Source organism: Mustela nigripes, chromosome 1 (genome assembly GCF_022355385.1).
Source record: "Mustela nigripes isolate SB6536 chromosome 1, MUSNIG.SB6536, whole genome shotgun sequence".
NCBI lineage: Eukaryota > Metazoa > Chordata > Mammalia > Carnivora > Mustelidae > Mustela > Mustela nigripes.
Window position 1 is genome coordinate 174,763,408 of NC_081557.1, and position 17,286 is coordinate 174,780,693.

The 17,286-nt window shown below is 37.0% G+C and overlaps 1 protein-coding gene across 19 annotated transcripts in view; it reads left to right on the forward strand.

Annotated features, from left to right (window-relative positions):
- The window catches only part of ANK2 (ankyrin 2), a 323,814-nt gene that overhangs the window by 166,338 nt on the left and 140,190 nt on the right, over positions 1-17,286 (forward strand). For all 19 annotated transcript variants that reach the window (XM_059377495.1, XM_059377473.1, XM_059377509.1 and 16 more), the window contains exon 5: positions 14,673-14,771. In XM_059377495.1, the coding sequence (XP_059233478.1) occupies positions 14,673-14,771 (99 nt within the window). The remainder of the gene's footprint in view (positions 1-14,672; positions 14,772-17,286) is intronic.

Genomic DNA, 17,286 nt, shown 5'->3' on the forward strand with positions numbered 1-17,286 from the left:
AATGATTGCTTTACTTAGAAAATTCATTTTTTTCTATTTCAACTGTTAAACCAGGCTACTCTCCCTATGTTTTTTTAGTACATTTCAAGTCCCAGCCTCTTACTGTATTACTTTATATGAGAAGCAGGGAATTCTTGGCCAAATTATCTCATTACTAATATTTGTCATAATCTTTCAATATATGTAGAAAATCGTTTAAAAATATAAATTTTCATAAACTGTTTACCAATTTTTTATCACCTTCTGGTTTTATAGTTAGAAACTGAGGCCAAGCTATCAGATACCATCGGCAATCTCAGACAAGATAAGCCTTCCCAAATAGTGCTGTTTTTTAACAACAAGAAAGGGAAGCACTATCTCCTGATATATTAAATTCTAATTTTAGACCTTTAAAGGTGCTTCTATGTAAACAACCTGTTGCTGTACTTAATATGATTTAGTAAAGATTCACTTGCTACCAAGAAGGGATAAGAATACATTTCAGTGGCAATGAAGAAACCTTAAGAACACAAATGAGGAGCTATCCCTTTTTGCAGTTAGTTCTGTTAAAATATCATCATCTGAACACATAATAATAATTTCTGTCTCAGTGGGCATGACAGTTGTTGTGGGTAGGCATGCTTCAGAAAACACATCTGACAGATCAGCCTCATTGGTTGTTTCTGGGTACATTTTGAAGCCAATTTATCCAGGCAGAACTATCAAAAAATATTTTCGCCTAGAATTTTTAATGGGAGGATAAAGAATGTATACGGCATGCTTACATATTTTTATGGGTGAGCTTTGAGGGGTGACATCTTCCCTCAGAATTCTTCTGGTACAAACTGTAGTTTCTCTATTTTGAGATCAAGAACTTTGCACCCAGCTTTTTAAAAGCAGATCAAACACTTTGATGCAAAGTGTTGCTATAGGTACCTCTAGGTTGGAGTTAGGCAGCCTCTGTTTCAGGAAGGATGCGTCTGCCACACAGTTTTCAGGAGCAGCATGAATCCACCTGGCCACCTCAGATTCTAATTAGAATTTATTTTCCTGGTTGAGAACTGCCTCTCCTTTCCATGATGCTTCTTTCCATGGCATGTATATGCCTGAGAGAACTCTTCCAAGGAACGGCCTCAGGCACATTTAGACCACCAACTTCTTCTTTTTTTAAAAAAATATTTTATTTATTTATTTGAGAGAGAATGAGAGAGAGAGCGCATGAGAATGGAGAGGGTCAGAGGGAGAAGCAGACGCCCCGCCGAGCAGGGAGCCGGATGCAGGACTCGATCCTCGAACTCCAGGATCATGACCCGAGCCGAAGGCAGTCGCTCAACCAACTGAGCCACCCAGGCATTCCTAGACAACCAACTTCTGTGTGTTCTCTGTCCCTCGTATGAAAATCAAGATTCTAGATGGCAATGAGCAGGTTTCGGTTTTCAAAAATATGACAGTTCCCATCATCTATTATATTTTCCTTATTTCCATGGCTGGTAAAATCCAAAAGTTCAAATCCAAAAGTTTATTGCATCCAGCTCATTCTGGATGCAATTGCTTATCCCCACTAGACCTCTGCAGCTAAAGTTTATTTAGGTCAGCTCTTAGACTCTTATCTTCACTATGGATATATATGTTAACTGTACATAAATACAAAGTGGGTTGGTTGGTTTTTGTTTTTTTTTTTTTTTTTTAGGATTATATTTATTTATTTGAGAGAGAGACAGGGTGAGATCGAGAGAGAGAGAGAGTGCAAGAGCAAGAGAGAGCAGGAGCAGGGGCAGGGGAAAGGAAGAATCAGGCTCCCCGTTGAGCAAGGAGCCCTAGATCTCGGGACCCTGAGATCAGGACCTAAGCCGAAGGCAGATGCTTAACCAACTGAGCCACCCAGGCACCCTTTTATACAAAGTGTTTTAAATAACCTTAAGTCTTTTGTGAATATAATTTTATTTCAAGGTATAAATTATTTTAAAAGTGCTACAAAGGACACTAAGCCTGGGCATGTGACCGAGTGGTTCAGGTGTTGTCTATGTGAGTTTTTGGATCCTTACATTGACAATAATTGTTCTTTGAGGTTATATCTTGGGCAAGTTGTGAACTAGAACTTGTGTTAAGCAGCTGTTAAATGTTGAATATATCACTTGAGGCTGCTTATTTTAATGGATCTATTTCCTTTCATGGTCTCCCCACTATTCTAACTCCCTACTAACTTTTAAAAGAGCTCAGAGAAGGGCAAATCAGCACACACCAAAACCCACACTTAATAAAGGAAAAGTTCTATACTAAGGCTTTGCTGCTCTTAAACTTCTCTATTTCTCAAATGTTACTGAACCTGGGTATACCGCTAGGTCTTGTTTTAATTTCTATTGGTATAATATGTATAGTATAATATGAATGAAACTTTGGTTATCCCTGTTACTATCAGGTAAGAGGTAAGAATAGCATTATAATTCTGACCACTTTTGAGTGACTGAAAAAACTTACAGCAAATATTTTGCAGAGAAAAGAAGACTGTTACTTTAAAAAATTAAAAAAAAAAAGGGACGCCTGGGTGGCTCAGTTGGTTGAGCAGCTGCCTTCGGCTCAGGTCATGATCCCAGCGTCCTGGGATCGAGTCCCACATCGGGCTCCTTGCTCGGCAGGGAGCCTGCTTCTCCCTCTGCCTCTGCTGCCACTCTGTCTGCCTGTGCTCGCTCACTCTCTCTGATGAATAAATAAAATCTTTAAAGAAAAAATTAAAAAAAAATGCTTGAATCCTAATGGAGTGTGCCAATGTGTTTTATGTGTCCACATACTCTCAACTATGTTTTAATTTTTAAATTGGAATACAAAGTACTCCAATCAACTCAAATGAAAATTTGCATTATATATACAGAAATAACAATGGAAGAAAACCTACTACTGAATACCTTATTTTGTTTGCCACTCACATAGAAAAAATTATTTTAAAATCTCATCTCTTGGAAGAGAAAATTTATTTCTTTACTGAAAATAACCCACTTGCTTTTTTTTTTTTTTTTTGTAGTTTAATCTTATTCCTAAAAATCGATTTTATACTTTTTCTGCAGATGTATCTCAGGGTTACTGAAAAACACATTTTTAATATAAATTCTGCTTTTAATACTTTTATTTCTATGATATACTTTATGATATTCCAGGTTACCAGGAAAATGCTTCATTTAAAAAAAAATGACAGTAGGACAAGCTATATTTTAGTACAGATGTCTGTATCAACTAGAATGTCTTGTTGCATGCAAGAAAAAACTTACTTTGTACTTGGGTAATTCAAAAAAGGGACTTCCTTGGCTTTCATGAATACAAAGTTAAAATAGGTAAAGTAAACTCCAATAGTATATTGATTTGTTTCAGGTTTTTTTTTGTTTGTTTTTTCCTCCCACTGGCTTACTTATAACTAAGGGCTCAGATTCTCTTCTCTTTGCTGTGATTTCTGCAATGCAAGCTTTTTCTATGCTGGTCTCCTTTGTGGACCTAAGATTGCAGCCATACTTTTTCTTGTTCAGAGTCAAAATAAGGGAGCCTTGTCCCAGCTTTCCAAAAGAGAATCCTGAATTTGACTGATTGGACCATTTTACTTCTTTTGCCCAAACTTGAACCAGTCATTGTATCCAATAGAAAGGATTGTGTTGATTGGCTTCAGTCATCTGATACGCTGCTTGGAGCTAGTAGATGAAAAGAAGAATTCAGCTCCATTGGAATTATAGGGGGGAAACATAGATACTTTAAGGAAAAAAACAGGATGCTATCAAAAAAGAGAAAGGATATTGGGTAGGCATGGTAGTGGGTAGATGCCCTCTACTATATTTTGGGTATTCCATTTTAATAAATTCACTTGCTTTCTTCCTTTTTAATATTGTCTTTACTTTAAAAATTCATTTGCTTTTTCCATGATTACTTAAAAGGTTCATTTGACATCTTGTTTTTTGGTTTATAAATCCAAAGACATAAGCAATATAATGATTCACTTATAGCTTAAAAGTTTAATGAGGTATCTATTCATTTTTGCAAAGTGAAACACGAGATAAAGGCTTTCAGTATTTTGGAATTATATGAGAGTAAGTTAAAATTATTATCAGCCACCTCAGCTCCTTTGTAGAATGCAGTAGTGGTGAGTCACCTGGTACCTTTAAATGTTAAACTTGAATAAAGGAGAAATGTACAAATCTGAGTTTTCTATAATTGTCAGGAACTGAATAAATTAAAGTAAGAGTAAACTGTTAGTCAGCAGCTGTTTATTGGGTGATTATTGTATCCTCAGGAGAGTTCTCATTTCTTTGGAGGATTCTAAACAATGTCAGACAGGAAGCTGCTTTTAAAAAGTGTATAGACGACATACAAAGTCAAGACAAACACACAGAAAACAAAGGCAAATAACAGAAGATAATATATAATTTGGTACTAAATTATATGGAATCAACTATATCCCAGAGGGAAAACCGGAAATTGGCTAAATGCTGTTAAGGAAAAGTTCACAGAGAACTTGAGCCAGGCATTGAAAAGGAGATTAAGGGAAATTCTCTGTTAGAGAGGGGAAATTGAAACGGAAGACTTTCCACATGCAAAGCTTAGTAACAACATTGTTAAGGGTACAATTAAACTTGGTGAGGGTAGAAATATTGGTAAGACAAGCTCATCTGGAAAAATGTCAGAATATATATTAAAGGTTTGCTCTTAATATCACTATGGGGCAATGGTACAAAAAGTCCTAATCTTCCATTGTGGTCTGTGAAAACTTAAATCATGTTAAATCATCTTAAATCATGTTTGGTAAAATAGTTCACGTTTTCTTGGTTATCTATCCATGAGGAACTGAAAAGCAGGGATTATGGTAGACTGAATACAGTATTTTCAGTGGTGTTTCTGATTGCTAACAATACCCAGATAGTGATAAAATAGTGTCTGTCAAATATATTGCTAAGGCACATGGCAAGATAGTATAGTATAAAGTGCATGAGCTTTAGAATTAGTTATATGTGTGTTCAAATCCCAGTTCCACATTTTGAGTAGTGTGAAACTTAAGGCATGCTTCTTAATACCTATGAATGTTCATTTCCTTGAATTTTACAGAGATATATTACTTATTTCACTGGAAAAATTCTTACACCCAAGAGAACATTTGGACATTCTTCGTTAAGCAGTTCATGATAATTACAATACTGTCATTAGTCAGAGTTTCCCTGATTATCTCTAGTGAATGGCTTAGGAGAAAATGGAAGAAGACATATTCTCTAATTACTAGGTAAAAGCGCGGGTGATCTCTGTGACAATTTGATCTCGGTTGAAGGGAAGAGCTGAGGGGAATGGAAGGAGAACGGGGTTTGGAGTTCTCCAGAGTTCAGACCCTAATTGCACCATTTGTGAGGATGTCCTTGGGTAAATGACTGCCATTGGGGAGCGTTATCTGTTAAATGACCCTAAGAGCATGGTTGTGGGGATAAAACAAGATGATATAATAAGTACTTCATAAAGTTGAACCTCCTTCAAAAGATTTAGAGCATTAGTCATTTTAATGTCATTTAATAGTTTAGCTGTAATCCATTAAAAAGGACTTTTGGAGAGAAGAAAGTGGTTAAAATAACCTGTACCATCTTAATCCTAGCAAAGAATTGTCAAGTTCAAATCACCTGAGAAAATTCATATGATATTTTAATTAATAAAATGCTTTCCTCACTACCAAGCAAATGTATAATCATATCTTTTGTTCTTTTGCCCTAAGTACACCTCCAGAGTATACAAAATAGTCTTTATTTTTGTGACTACAATTAATACCCATTGGTTTTCTTAAATCCTTTGCAGCTGTGCATTTACGATATATTTAGGGAAATAATTTGAATCATCCTGACCTTAAAGCTGGGTGATAATTTGGGGATGCTTCCCAACCTTATCTCTCATAATGCTAGTTCACTGGAGGAAGATGATACATGGTGTCTGGGATGGTAACTAGAGGAGTAATTACCAACCTATGCCAGCCTTCATCTTGTGATGAAGAGTTTCCTAGGATGTCATGGCTATGGGTGCTGAAGAATTTTACCCTGTGAAAAAACCTAAATCTTGACACCAAGCTTCCTGCAAAAAGACAATAAGCTTTCATCAAAAGGAGAAGTCTAGTTTTGCTAAGTTCAAACCCAGATCTATCTGTAACCATTTCTATTTCCTACTTTTGGAATTGGGTATGTAATTTGTTGATCAGTTTTCTAGTAGCTATAAGGGTTATATGTAATACTTTTAGAAAACTGGCAAAAGGCACATGGGATTCAGGGTATTATAAAGATTTAAAGCTGTACTTTTTAGAGTCTCTTAGACTATAGATTAGATTGTTCCATCTAAGCAAATACACACAAGTGACCTACTTCACTCGCTTCTCTCTTTTTAGAACTATTTTATTTATTTTTTTGTCAGAGAGAGTGCGAGCACACAAGCAGGGAGAATGGCAGAGGGAGAAGCAGGCTCCTGGCTGAGCAAGGAGCCCAATGTGGGACTCAATGCCAGGACCCTGGGATCATGACCTGAGCTGAAGGTAGATGCTTAACCAACAGAGCCTCCCCCTGCCCCAGACATCCTGCATTTATTCCTTCTTATAATGTAAAGACTTAATCTTATCCAGTTGCAAAATACTATAAAGTAGGGTAACACATGACTTCCATTGCTTTGTCTTTGGGTTTCACAAAGTTACTTGAAAATAACTGTCTAGGATATGAATTCCTTTCCTAAAGAGAAAGGAAGCAATGTAAAGTATGAGTGGTAAGAGGTATGATTGACACAGTAGAGAGACCATGGTCAGATCATGTATGACCTTGTTGGACATGTATTAGCTAGCAGTTGCTATGTAACAAATCATCTCTAAATATATGGCTTAAAATAGCAATAAACATTATTATCATAATAGTTTCTGTGAATCAGGAATTTAGTAATGGTTTAGCTATGTAATCATGGCTCAGTGTCACTCATGACGTTGGGATGAAAATGTTGACCACCTGAAGGCTTTCTTGGGGCTGGAGGATTCACTACCAGTGTGTTTTTCCACCTTGGTACTGGTTGCTGGTGGGAGGCAAGTTGATGCAGGCTGGCAGGTTGGTGCTGGTTGTTGGTGGGAGGTCTCCATTCCTTCTCACTTGAGTCTCTCCATAGACTGCTTGCATGTCATCATGATTTGGCAGCTCATTACCTCCAGAGCAGGTGATCCAAAAGAGGGTAAGGCAATAGAGCAATGACTTTTAAACCCTAGCCTCAAATACACAATATTTCCACCATAATCAATGCACTGGAAGTGAATTGGCCCAAGTGACTTGGCTAAGTTGGCCCCCATTCAAAGGAAGGGGAGTTAAGCTTTGCCCATTTAACAAATATTTATTGAACATCTACTATGTGCTGAGCATTGTTATGGCACTGAATCGGGCCTCTTCGAGAGGGTGATTCTTGTTTCAAGGCCTGAAAGATGAGAAGGAAAAGGTAAGAGTTTCCAAGCATCCTTCCATCAGCTGTGTCCATTTATCTATTGTTGTCTCCTTAATCTATGCAGCTGGTCAGTCCACTTGGTGGTCTGCTCCATCTCTGGGTTAAAATTTCCTCAACTGTAAAATGATGTGTTCCCTTTCAGCTATGATATTTTCATCTAGGAAAATAGGACAGTTTCTTTTAGTCATTAAAATATACTTGATAACTTTGGCTACATAAGACCAAAAGTAAGAACAAGTCAAATAACAATAAGTAGGTACAGAGATATGCTATTTGAAATTTCCATAATCACTTTCCACTCTCTTAGCTTATGATTGATCTGTGAAATTACCTAAGGTATACCTTACCTAGGTAGTAATGTGAATTGCAGTTTTCTATAGTATTGTCTGGTTAAGAGATCTTTGATTATTTTTTTTAAATAATTTTTAGACCTGTAAAAATTCTCATCAAGATGCATTCCTGCATTGGCTTTTACTCAGGTTGGGTAATTTTGCTTACTGTTTTTCACTATTCACAAGATTTGTTATTAGATTTCAAGATTTGTTATTAGGTTATTAATTGCTTACTCTTTAGTATATAAAATTGTATATATATAAAACTGGCTCAATGTATACTAATGCCAAAAGAAGCACAAAGAAAATGCTATCAGAGCACTAAAGAGTGAGCAATTAATACTATGAAGAAAGGTACTTTATGTATATGCAATATATACTTTACATATATGTATATATACTTTACATATATATGTAATATACAAGAGTATTACATGGAGCTACAGATAATTCTATATACATGTATTCTGTGAACTCTGTTATATCTTCTGCTCATGAGGACAGAAACAGTATTGTATTTATATTTGTTTCTCTTAAGACACCTCATCCAGTCTGAGGGGAAAAACTATAGAGTAAACTTGACTCTATGAAAAAGGCCCTCTGAAATGAATGGTAACATTGACTCCAGTTAAGATTAAAATTAATTTTATATGATCAATCATTTCGAGTCATCCAATTAATCTTCATTTGTCTGAGAAAAAAGAATAAGGTTATATGTACTGACAAAATTAAGTCTGAAAAGTTAAGAATATTAAAGATTGGTAATGATGATAGTTCTTAGAATTTTGGTCTTTTTTCGAAACATTGATTCTAAACCATTCATTACTTTGCATATGGACATTATTTGTCTCTGTATAATTTCTATGAAATGACATACAAATATCAATAGGTTGATATTTGATTTTTAATGTTCTAAAAAGCTTCAATAAGTCCACAGTTGATAGGTAGATATATAAATATTAGTTCACGTTCATTCCATTTTCCCAGATAATCTAATTACCTAACGAAATTCTCACCAGTGGGAAAAATCCGATTACTGGTTTGTAGTTATATCACTAGTGAAAACAGGAAAAGCATATTTTGTAATATTATATGTAGTTGAATTCTTGAAACACAGCATAATTTCTGGATTTGAAAAAAACTGTTATAAATTCTCAATAAATCAGAAATTTTATCAAAGATGATCAATCATATAAAGTAAAACCACTTTTAATCTTTAAGTAGAATATAAATACATAAATAATTATATGTAATCACATTTTTAAGTACCAAAATCAAATTAATATTCCTAATCCTTACTTCTCAGATGGATTATTACAAAAGTCTTATTTCTACTTTTCCAGAGTATACTCTGGCCATTTTCCAATTCCTCCCCAATCCTGGCAGTTCATCTCTTTAAAATGAAAATGTAATCATGCCAAACTTCAGCTTAAAACCGTGATTCTCGAGGCTTCAGAATAAAATTCAGACTCCTTAGCGTGGCACATGGGAACTGATCCCTGCTTGTCTCAGCCTCCTCCTCCTGCTAGTCACACTGAATTATTTGCCGATCCCTAGATGTTCATTGTTTTCTCATGGGGTTTCCAATGTTTGAAATCCCTTTCCTGTTTCTATGCCTAACGTCAGCTTTCGTGATTCAGTTCAAACCAAATCACTCACCGTGTCTCCCAAATGTCACTCCTAGTGACTTCCTTTGGATATAATTTCCTCATCCAGCTTAATTCTTTTCCCTTTAATGTTCTCTTTATACCTCTCATGTAACAGCTTCTTTTTCTTCTCCTTCTCCTCCTCCTCCTCTTTCGTCTCCCTCCTTCTTTTCTTTTCCCTCCCCTTCCCCTCCCCTTTCCTTTCTTTATTTCTTTTCTTTTCTTTTTTTTTTTTTTTAAGATTTTTATTTATTTATTTGACAGACAGAGATCACAAGTAGGCAGAGAGGCAGGCAGAGAGAGAGAGAAGGGAAGCAGGCTCCCCGCGGAGCAGAGAGCCCAATGTGGGGCTCGATCTCAGGACCCTGAGATCATGACCTGAGCTGAAGGCAGAGGCCTTAACCCACTGAGCCACCCAGGTGCCCCTCTTTCTTTCTTTCTTTTCTTTTCTTATTTTTTTCAAGTAAGCTCCACACCCAGCATGGAGCTCAAGACAAGGCTTGAACTCAGGACTCTGAGATCATGACCTGAGCTGAAATCAAGGGTTGATTGCTTAACTGACTGAGCTACCCAGACACCCCACTTCTATAATTTTTTTTTTTAAAGAAACTAATTCTATGTGAGTTCACTGAACTGTAACAGATTACTTATCCATCTCAGCCTTTGGACTGCGAGCTCCTAATTAACAGGGACTTTTCCTTTCATCTCTGAATCACTATGGTAAACCCAATGCCTGGTGGTAAAGAGCCACCAAACATATATTTGTTGAATAAATATAAATGAATGACAAATAATAATTTGCTATGGAGAGGATGTTCAAAATATTTAATAACCAGTTGGTAGAGGCACCTGTTGGTCGCACTGAAACTAATACAACAGCTGGTGATTTTGTGGTCGTTAGCATCTTCCAAGTATCAGCCCAGGTTGTAGATGTCCTTGACTTTCCTATACAAACAGGGAGAAAATACATATACTTTTGTCCCTATATGCAGCCAGACTACTTTAGAAAGAATATAGATATAATACGTTGGAAAGCGCTTGCATGTATGAACATAGGCCAGGAATCCTGTGTTGTTAACCTATTTATATGCAGAGATAAAAGCCTTCCTATAAAATGTACGATGCTGTTAACATGTTGCCATGCCCTGTCCCAATTACCCAGAGGCAGGTTTCACATTCTCCGGCCAAGGTTTTCTTGTGAAGTAGCATCAGTGAGTTAGGAAAGGGTAATTTCCCACATCTTTAGCACCTGTGGTAAATCTTTATCGCCTTCTCACTTCACATATTTGGTAATAGTAAATAGCTCCCTCCCTCACCTAGCCAAGATGTTGTCTTGGCTCCTGTTCCTTAATCTTTTAAATACACAGTTCCAGATACTACAAAAGCTGATTATCCCCTTCCTTTCATTCTTGTTTTCTACCACTCCAAACCAGAGTAGGTTTGGTCCACTCTGTTCAACAGGGTGGACTCTCTGAAATGCAGATGTGATCACAGTGCCTCCTGCCCCAAACCATTCAGTTGTTCTGCATCACCTCTAACAGTGTTCTTCAGGTAATTTCAAAAACTGAGCTTTTTAAAAAAATTGCTGGTGCTTTGGCTTCATACATGGAGACTCCAGTTCAGTAGGGGACAGGGTGGTGCCTAAGCATTCTTACACGTTTCCTCAGGAGATTCTGTCACAGAGCCAGGCTGAGGATCGCACATCTGTGGGATCAAGTCCCAACTTTTATAGGAAAGAAGACTATTCATGAGTGGTTTCTGTCTGTCACTTTCGGTTCACTTGTTAGCTTTGAGATTTTGGCCAAGTTACCCAAATGTCTGAGCCTCAGTACCTCATTTCATTTTTTTTTAAAGATTTTATATATTTTATTTATTTATTTGAGAGAGAGAGAGGATTTATTATTGAGAGAGAGTGGGGAGCCCCATGCGGGACTCAATCCTGAGACTCCAGGATCATGACCTGAGCTGAAGGCTGCCGCTTAGCCAACTGAGCCACCCAGGTGCCCCGTCAGTTACCTCATTCCAAATGGGGATGATAAGGGCACCTGGCCAGCTCAGTTGATGGAACATATATGACTCTTAATACCGGAGTCATGAGTTTAAGCCCCACACTGGGGGTAGAGTTTACTTTAAAAAAAAAAAAAAAGTACGGATAAGAATACCAAGGTTGCAGCATTATTCTTAGTATTAAAGATACTATTAGGCCATTTAATCTATCATCCAAACTGAGATGCTATTAATAATTACTCCAGGATACTATACATAAATTTAGATAGTCCCAGGCAAACAGAAACACATGATCGATGTAATTTGAGGTGACATATTCAAAGCATCTCTCACAGTGAATGGCAGATAGCAGAAGTTCAATGAATTATTTTTATCATTCTTCATATATACATCCCCCCCCCACCCCACACACACACACTGCTGAAAGCCCTTGTGTACCAAAGCACAAATGTGATTCATGGTATACTCTAACCAAGATCCTGAATGTTTGTCTGTCACTGCCCTTCTTCTCCACTCCCATGTACTGTTCGTGGATATTCCCCCCTTTTCTCTCTCTACCACTAGCCCACTATTAGCACTTCCAGAGGCCAGGACATGAGTGAAAAAGACACTTACAATACACTTTTTTAAAATTAAAAGCTGTACATCAGGCTGTTATATATGTATCTCTTATCTTTCTACATTGACAAATATATCTTTTTAACAACATGATGGTTCCAAAATTAGACTTCTTGGATACCTTGGAGTTCCAAGCAGGATTGTGGCTGGGGGAGTGTGGATTCTAAACCCGGGTCTGCAGCCGGTTCCTCCTCCTGGCCCATCCCTGGCTCTATCCATACCGCACAAGCATCATGTGGATGGATCATGTCCCTTCCTTCCATCTCCAAAGCCAGCCATATAGTGTCTTCTCTCCTCTCTGACCTTCTGCCTCCCCCTCTTTAAAAACCCTATGATTCCATTATACCCAACTGGACAATCCAGGATAATCTCCTCACCTCGAGATCCTTAATTTAGTCACATTTGCAAAGTTCCTTTTGCCATATAAGGTAACATTTACAACTTCCAGGGATTAAGATGAGGACAGATTTGAGGAGTATTAGTCAGTCTGTCACAGGGTGGGCATAGCAACAAACCCTTGAGAGAATGAACTAACTCAAAGATGGAGTCTGAGTTAGAACTGCCACCACACAGTTGGCTACATAAGCAAGGATTATGGGTAGCTGCGTGCCTGGTGTTTGGTCTGGACACAGGGAAGCTGTAGGACCAGGGTGGGCATGTCCCCCTGGGCCCCTAGATCCCCAGCCCTGCTCAGCTAGAGGAGGCCTCTCTAGAGCGAAGGACCCAGGACAGGAGCCAAAGAAAGGTACATTTCTTTCCCCTATTGATTTGGCAACCACAGTCCATCTCCCTTTCTCCTGATCTATACACAAGATTCTGTCAGAGGAAAACATGTAAGCAAATTGTTTTATTCTATTAATAAAAGTTCTTCTTCTTCTTTATTTTTTATTTTTTTGCATCCTGCCTTTTACTTGTCATGAAAGAGCTCCATCCCACACCCACTCATTGTTTTTAACCATCCTCACTGGCTTTCCCTTCCTTTGAATCTCTAATTCTGTCCTTCCGCCACCTCTTCAGTGTTCTTAAAATACCCAAGATTTCACCTGTTTGCTGTGTCTTAAAAAATATGCTATCCAGCCAGCAGGTTATTCCTGAATCCTACAAAATTGTCAATTCATTCCTCTTACAGTATTTCTCGGTTTTAAAATTTCCTCCTCCACTTGAAGCCTGCAGATTTTCTTTATAATCAAATTAAAATGTCTTTTCTTGTTCTACTTGTATACTCTGGATTTTTATATTTGCTGGGTCTTGGCCATTTTAAATAATGTTTCCACACTTATGCAATGCCTACAGAAGAAGTTTTCAAAATAGTTATTTTTCTCCTTTTAAGTTTTTGAAAATCCCTGAAGTCTCATTTGTATTTTGCTTATTCTCATTAATCTGTGGAATTTTTAAGGGAATCAACAACATTTAAGACTCTGACGTTGTTTTGAGAGAATTATTAGATTTGAGAGCTTATGAATTACTTCATGTTTCATATTTTGTTCTTCCAAAGCTTTATTATTTTTTTTTTACATGAGGTATTACCTAAGGATCTGATTTAAAAAATTGTCAGTTTAAACTTAATTTTAGGGGCGCATGGGTGACTCAGTGGGTTAAAGCCTCTGCCTTAAGCTCAGGTCACGATCCCAGGATCCAGGGATCAAGCGCCCTCCCCACCCCCAAATCTGGCTCTCTGCTCAGCGGGTAGCCTGTCTCCCCACCCCCCACCCCGCCTGCCTCTCTGCCTACTTGTGATCTCAGTTAAATAAATTTAAAAAAATTTTTTTTAAAATAAACTTAATTTTAAACTCAAGTTATATAATTTCAGTGATTTTTTTTAAAAACTATGACTACACAATATTGTTATAATATTACCATAGTATATGCTTCATGAGGGCAGATGTCTGTCTTATTACTGTTACCCCAGTGATATCCCAGCTACAGTGGTCAGATTTTAGTAAATAACTGAACAAATGAATATAGGAATTAATGAATGATAGAATTTCAGAACAGCTTTAAAAAATAGTTCAGATGTGCAAGATAAACCATCCCACTTTAACTGGAATACTGAAATATAGGGTTGTTGGTTTTTTTGGTTTTTTTTTTTTTTTCAGTCAGATTTGCAATCACTCCCAGACATTCTGGAATGAGCAATCAATTTATACGTTTAAAGGTGCTAGCTAAACTGTGTACATTCGAGATAATGGTGGTCTTTTTACACAGTTTATGAATTAATAAATGCGGATGATATTACATAAATATTTTATAAATACACTACCTATAGTGACAATTTGATTATGTTATAGGATTATATTAGGATACTAGATATTTTTAGCTCTAACAGTGTTAGGTGATGGGAATGTAAATCTCCAGAGCAGAAATGAAGACAGGAAGTGAGGGCAATAGGCTTCCATGTCACTTTGAACTCATTCTTTGAGGAACTGTGTATGGGAATTGGTTCTACTCTGATTGCAGTTAGTTTTATAGTAGTCAATATATGTATACTTTATTGTGGAGGTAGGTTATATGTTTCATCATTTCAAAAGTTTACTCCACAGTATTCTTTTTCCTTGTCTGGTATTCTTCCCCAGTTTAAACTTTACAAATGGTGAAAGATGTCTTTTTTATTGTTTGTCCTCAGAATGGCTTCACTCCTTTATACATGGCTGCCCAGGAGAACCACATTGATGTTGTAAAATATCTGCTTGAAAATGGAGCTAATCAGAGCACTGCTACTGAGGTGAGACTGTCAACCCTTAGGTTCAAATTCTCTGATCTCAGTGTCCATGTCCTTTATATCCACCTGCAAAGGATCTCCATTATTTTGTCTAAATGATGCTAGGAATGTTTGCGTTGCTTTTGTCAGCTACAACAGTGACCATGGGTGAATGACCCAGCACACATGGATGAATGAGTATATGTCTTGATTTGGGATTCATATTGATTTGCTTTTCCATGAGCTCATGTTTCCATCCATTTGCTGTTCTCTGGGTTTGGGGATCTTGTATATTATTCTAAAATTCGATGGCAGTAAATTCTACGGATCTCTCTTCATCGGTATTTTATCTTTTAGGATCCAATTTAGTTCTTTAAAGGAATAATTTTTAATGATCAGAAATGATTCATGGGTATTTGTATGAGCATGATTTTATGAATTCGTATTTTTCTGAAGCACAAATTATGGCATGTGGTTGTGTGACTGTGATTACAGCAACAAGGAAATACAATGTTCAAAGTCAATTCAGTATCAACATATTCAGGAAATCTAGACATAAGAAGGAGTTAGAATGGACCAACTTAGAACATCACTTTCCTTTATCTATGCATGTCCTCCAGTAAACAGAACTTGCTTTCTTATTTTCCTTCCCTTTTTTTGTGTGTGTTGGCAGATTAAGGAGCAAGTTCAGGGGTTGCTTAGAACAGTGCTTTTTTAGCGATGCTCCAGAAACCCTTGAGTTTGAAGAAATTGCTTCAAGGGGCCACCCAAAAGGCTGGAAGTGGGTGACACAGAAGAGCAGAGAAAAGAGTTCCACGGGGCCATGCCTCTTCTCACCCCTTTCCGCCAGACATGCAGGCTTTGATTTTCCTTTTCCACATCTGTGCCACCACTGATAAAACTTTAAAACTCCTGACCTAAAGTGAAAGATGACTGATAGACACTTGTCACCCAGAAACTAACTTGATAATTATTAATGTCTGATATGATTTCCTTTCTGAACAATTAAGGCTTTCGGTGAAATAAACATGGATTCCCTCCTACCCTGCTGTCTGGGAAGAAATCATTGTAAACTATTTCCAGTCCCTCTGGCAGGAAACTTTTTATGGAGCCAATGGCAATAACTTTCTGACAGCTTATTCTCATTAGTTAAAGACAAAATTCCAAGTAATTGCTATTAATGGGACCATGTTTCTTTTTCGCTTGTGTTTGGAAAACAGAACTACCCAATGTAAAATGACTTCAAGTTCTCTATTTAGCACATACAGATTTTATACTCTTACACATGGTACAGTGTGATTTTTATGTTCGGGGCCATTTTTTCCCCTAACACCCTAATTATGTCAATGAATAACATGTGAATATCTTCAGGCAAAGCTTCAGTAACTGTATGAGACTTTCTCTCTGTATCAGGACCACAGAAAAATGTACCAAAATAAGAAAATCTGTGTTTATTTTATTTTATTGAATGCAGAATCACTTCCCAGAGGAACCTTGACACTACAGAGTTCATCTGTTCAACATATAGCCTTATTATTTCCAGCATATGGTTTGGGGAAATTCAGCTTGCTGGTAGTCTTAGCTGTCTCAAGGCTCCTTGGGTCTAGACCTCTGGAGCATTTTAGTCTGGTTCCAAAAATAGCCCTTTATGTACATTGTATCAGAGGAGGCCATGTTACATTGTGATTCACAGAAAACTAAAACCCTCTCTGAGTTCTAAACAAAAATGCTGCTTTTGCAAGTGACTCGTATGAGGTTTTGAATCCTACCTTAGACATGTGGATGCCTGGTTTTATTTCATATTTTAATATTTAAATAATGACATCTATAAGCTAAGTTGATTAGTCCCCCCTGCTGACTATTATCAAGAAACTATTATCTATCATCAAGAAACATACATATGCATAAACTTCCCCACATTCCCTTTTAGTCTGTCATTCTGTAGAAAACTACTATCCTTACGGGGCTTTATGGCTGATTACGTTTTCTTATTTTGTTGTATTGCGGAACACCTTCTACAGAGGCATTTTCACATGTGTGAATACGCATAAAGAAGACATTTACTCTAACCTGTTAGTAGACCTAATTTGTAAAAATTAATACTAATCAAGACACTGTGACCACTTGAAAAATCAGATAATTATGAATTATTCAATATGGCAATGAAACCTATGTTTGAAAATAACTAGTTAAATGTTTGAAGTTTCCTGTAATTGTAGCAATCAGCATTGGTAAATAAATGATGAAGAATGAAGCTACTGAATTTTAATACGGGTTTCTTTTTCATAGAGTTAGTTGAGGTACTTGAGAAAATCATTTCAGATATTTACCCTTCCCCCATGAAGTATGGATTAGAATGAAATCATAGTGGTGGACATCCAAAGTTAAGTTCTCTGAGGGGAATCCTCTGTCCCTCCAGTACCATTTTTATAAATGTTTGCTAGCTTCCTTCTTCCTGAGTGTTACCGAAATTGAAGGCTAAAACCTTTTTGATTAGGTTCTGTACTGTCAGCAAATGCATTGTTTCAAAGAAAAAACA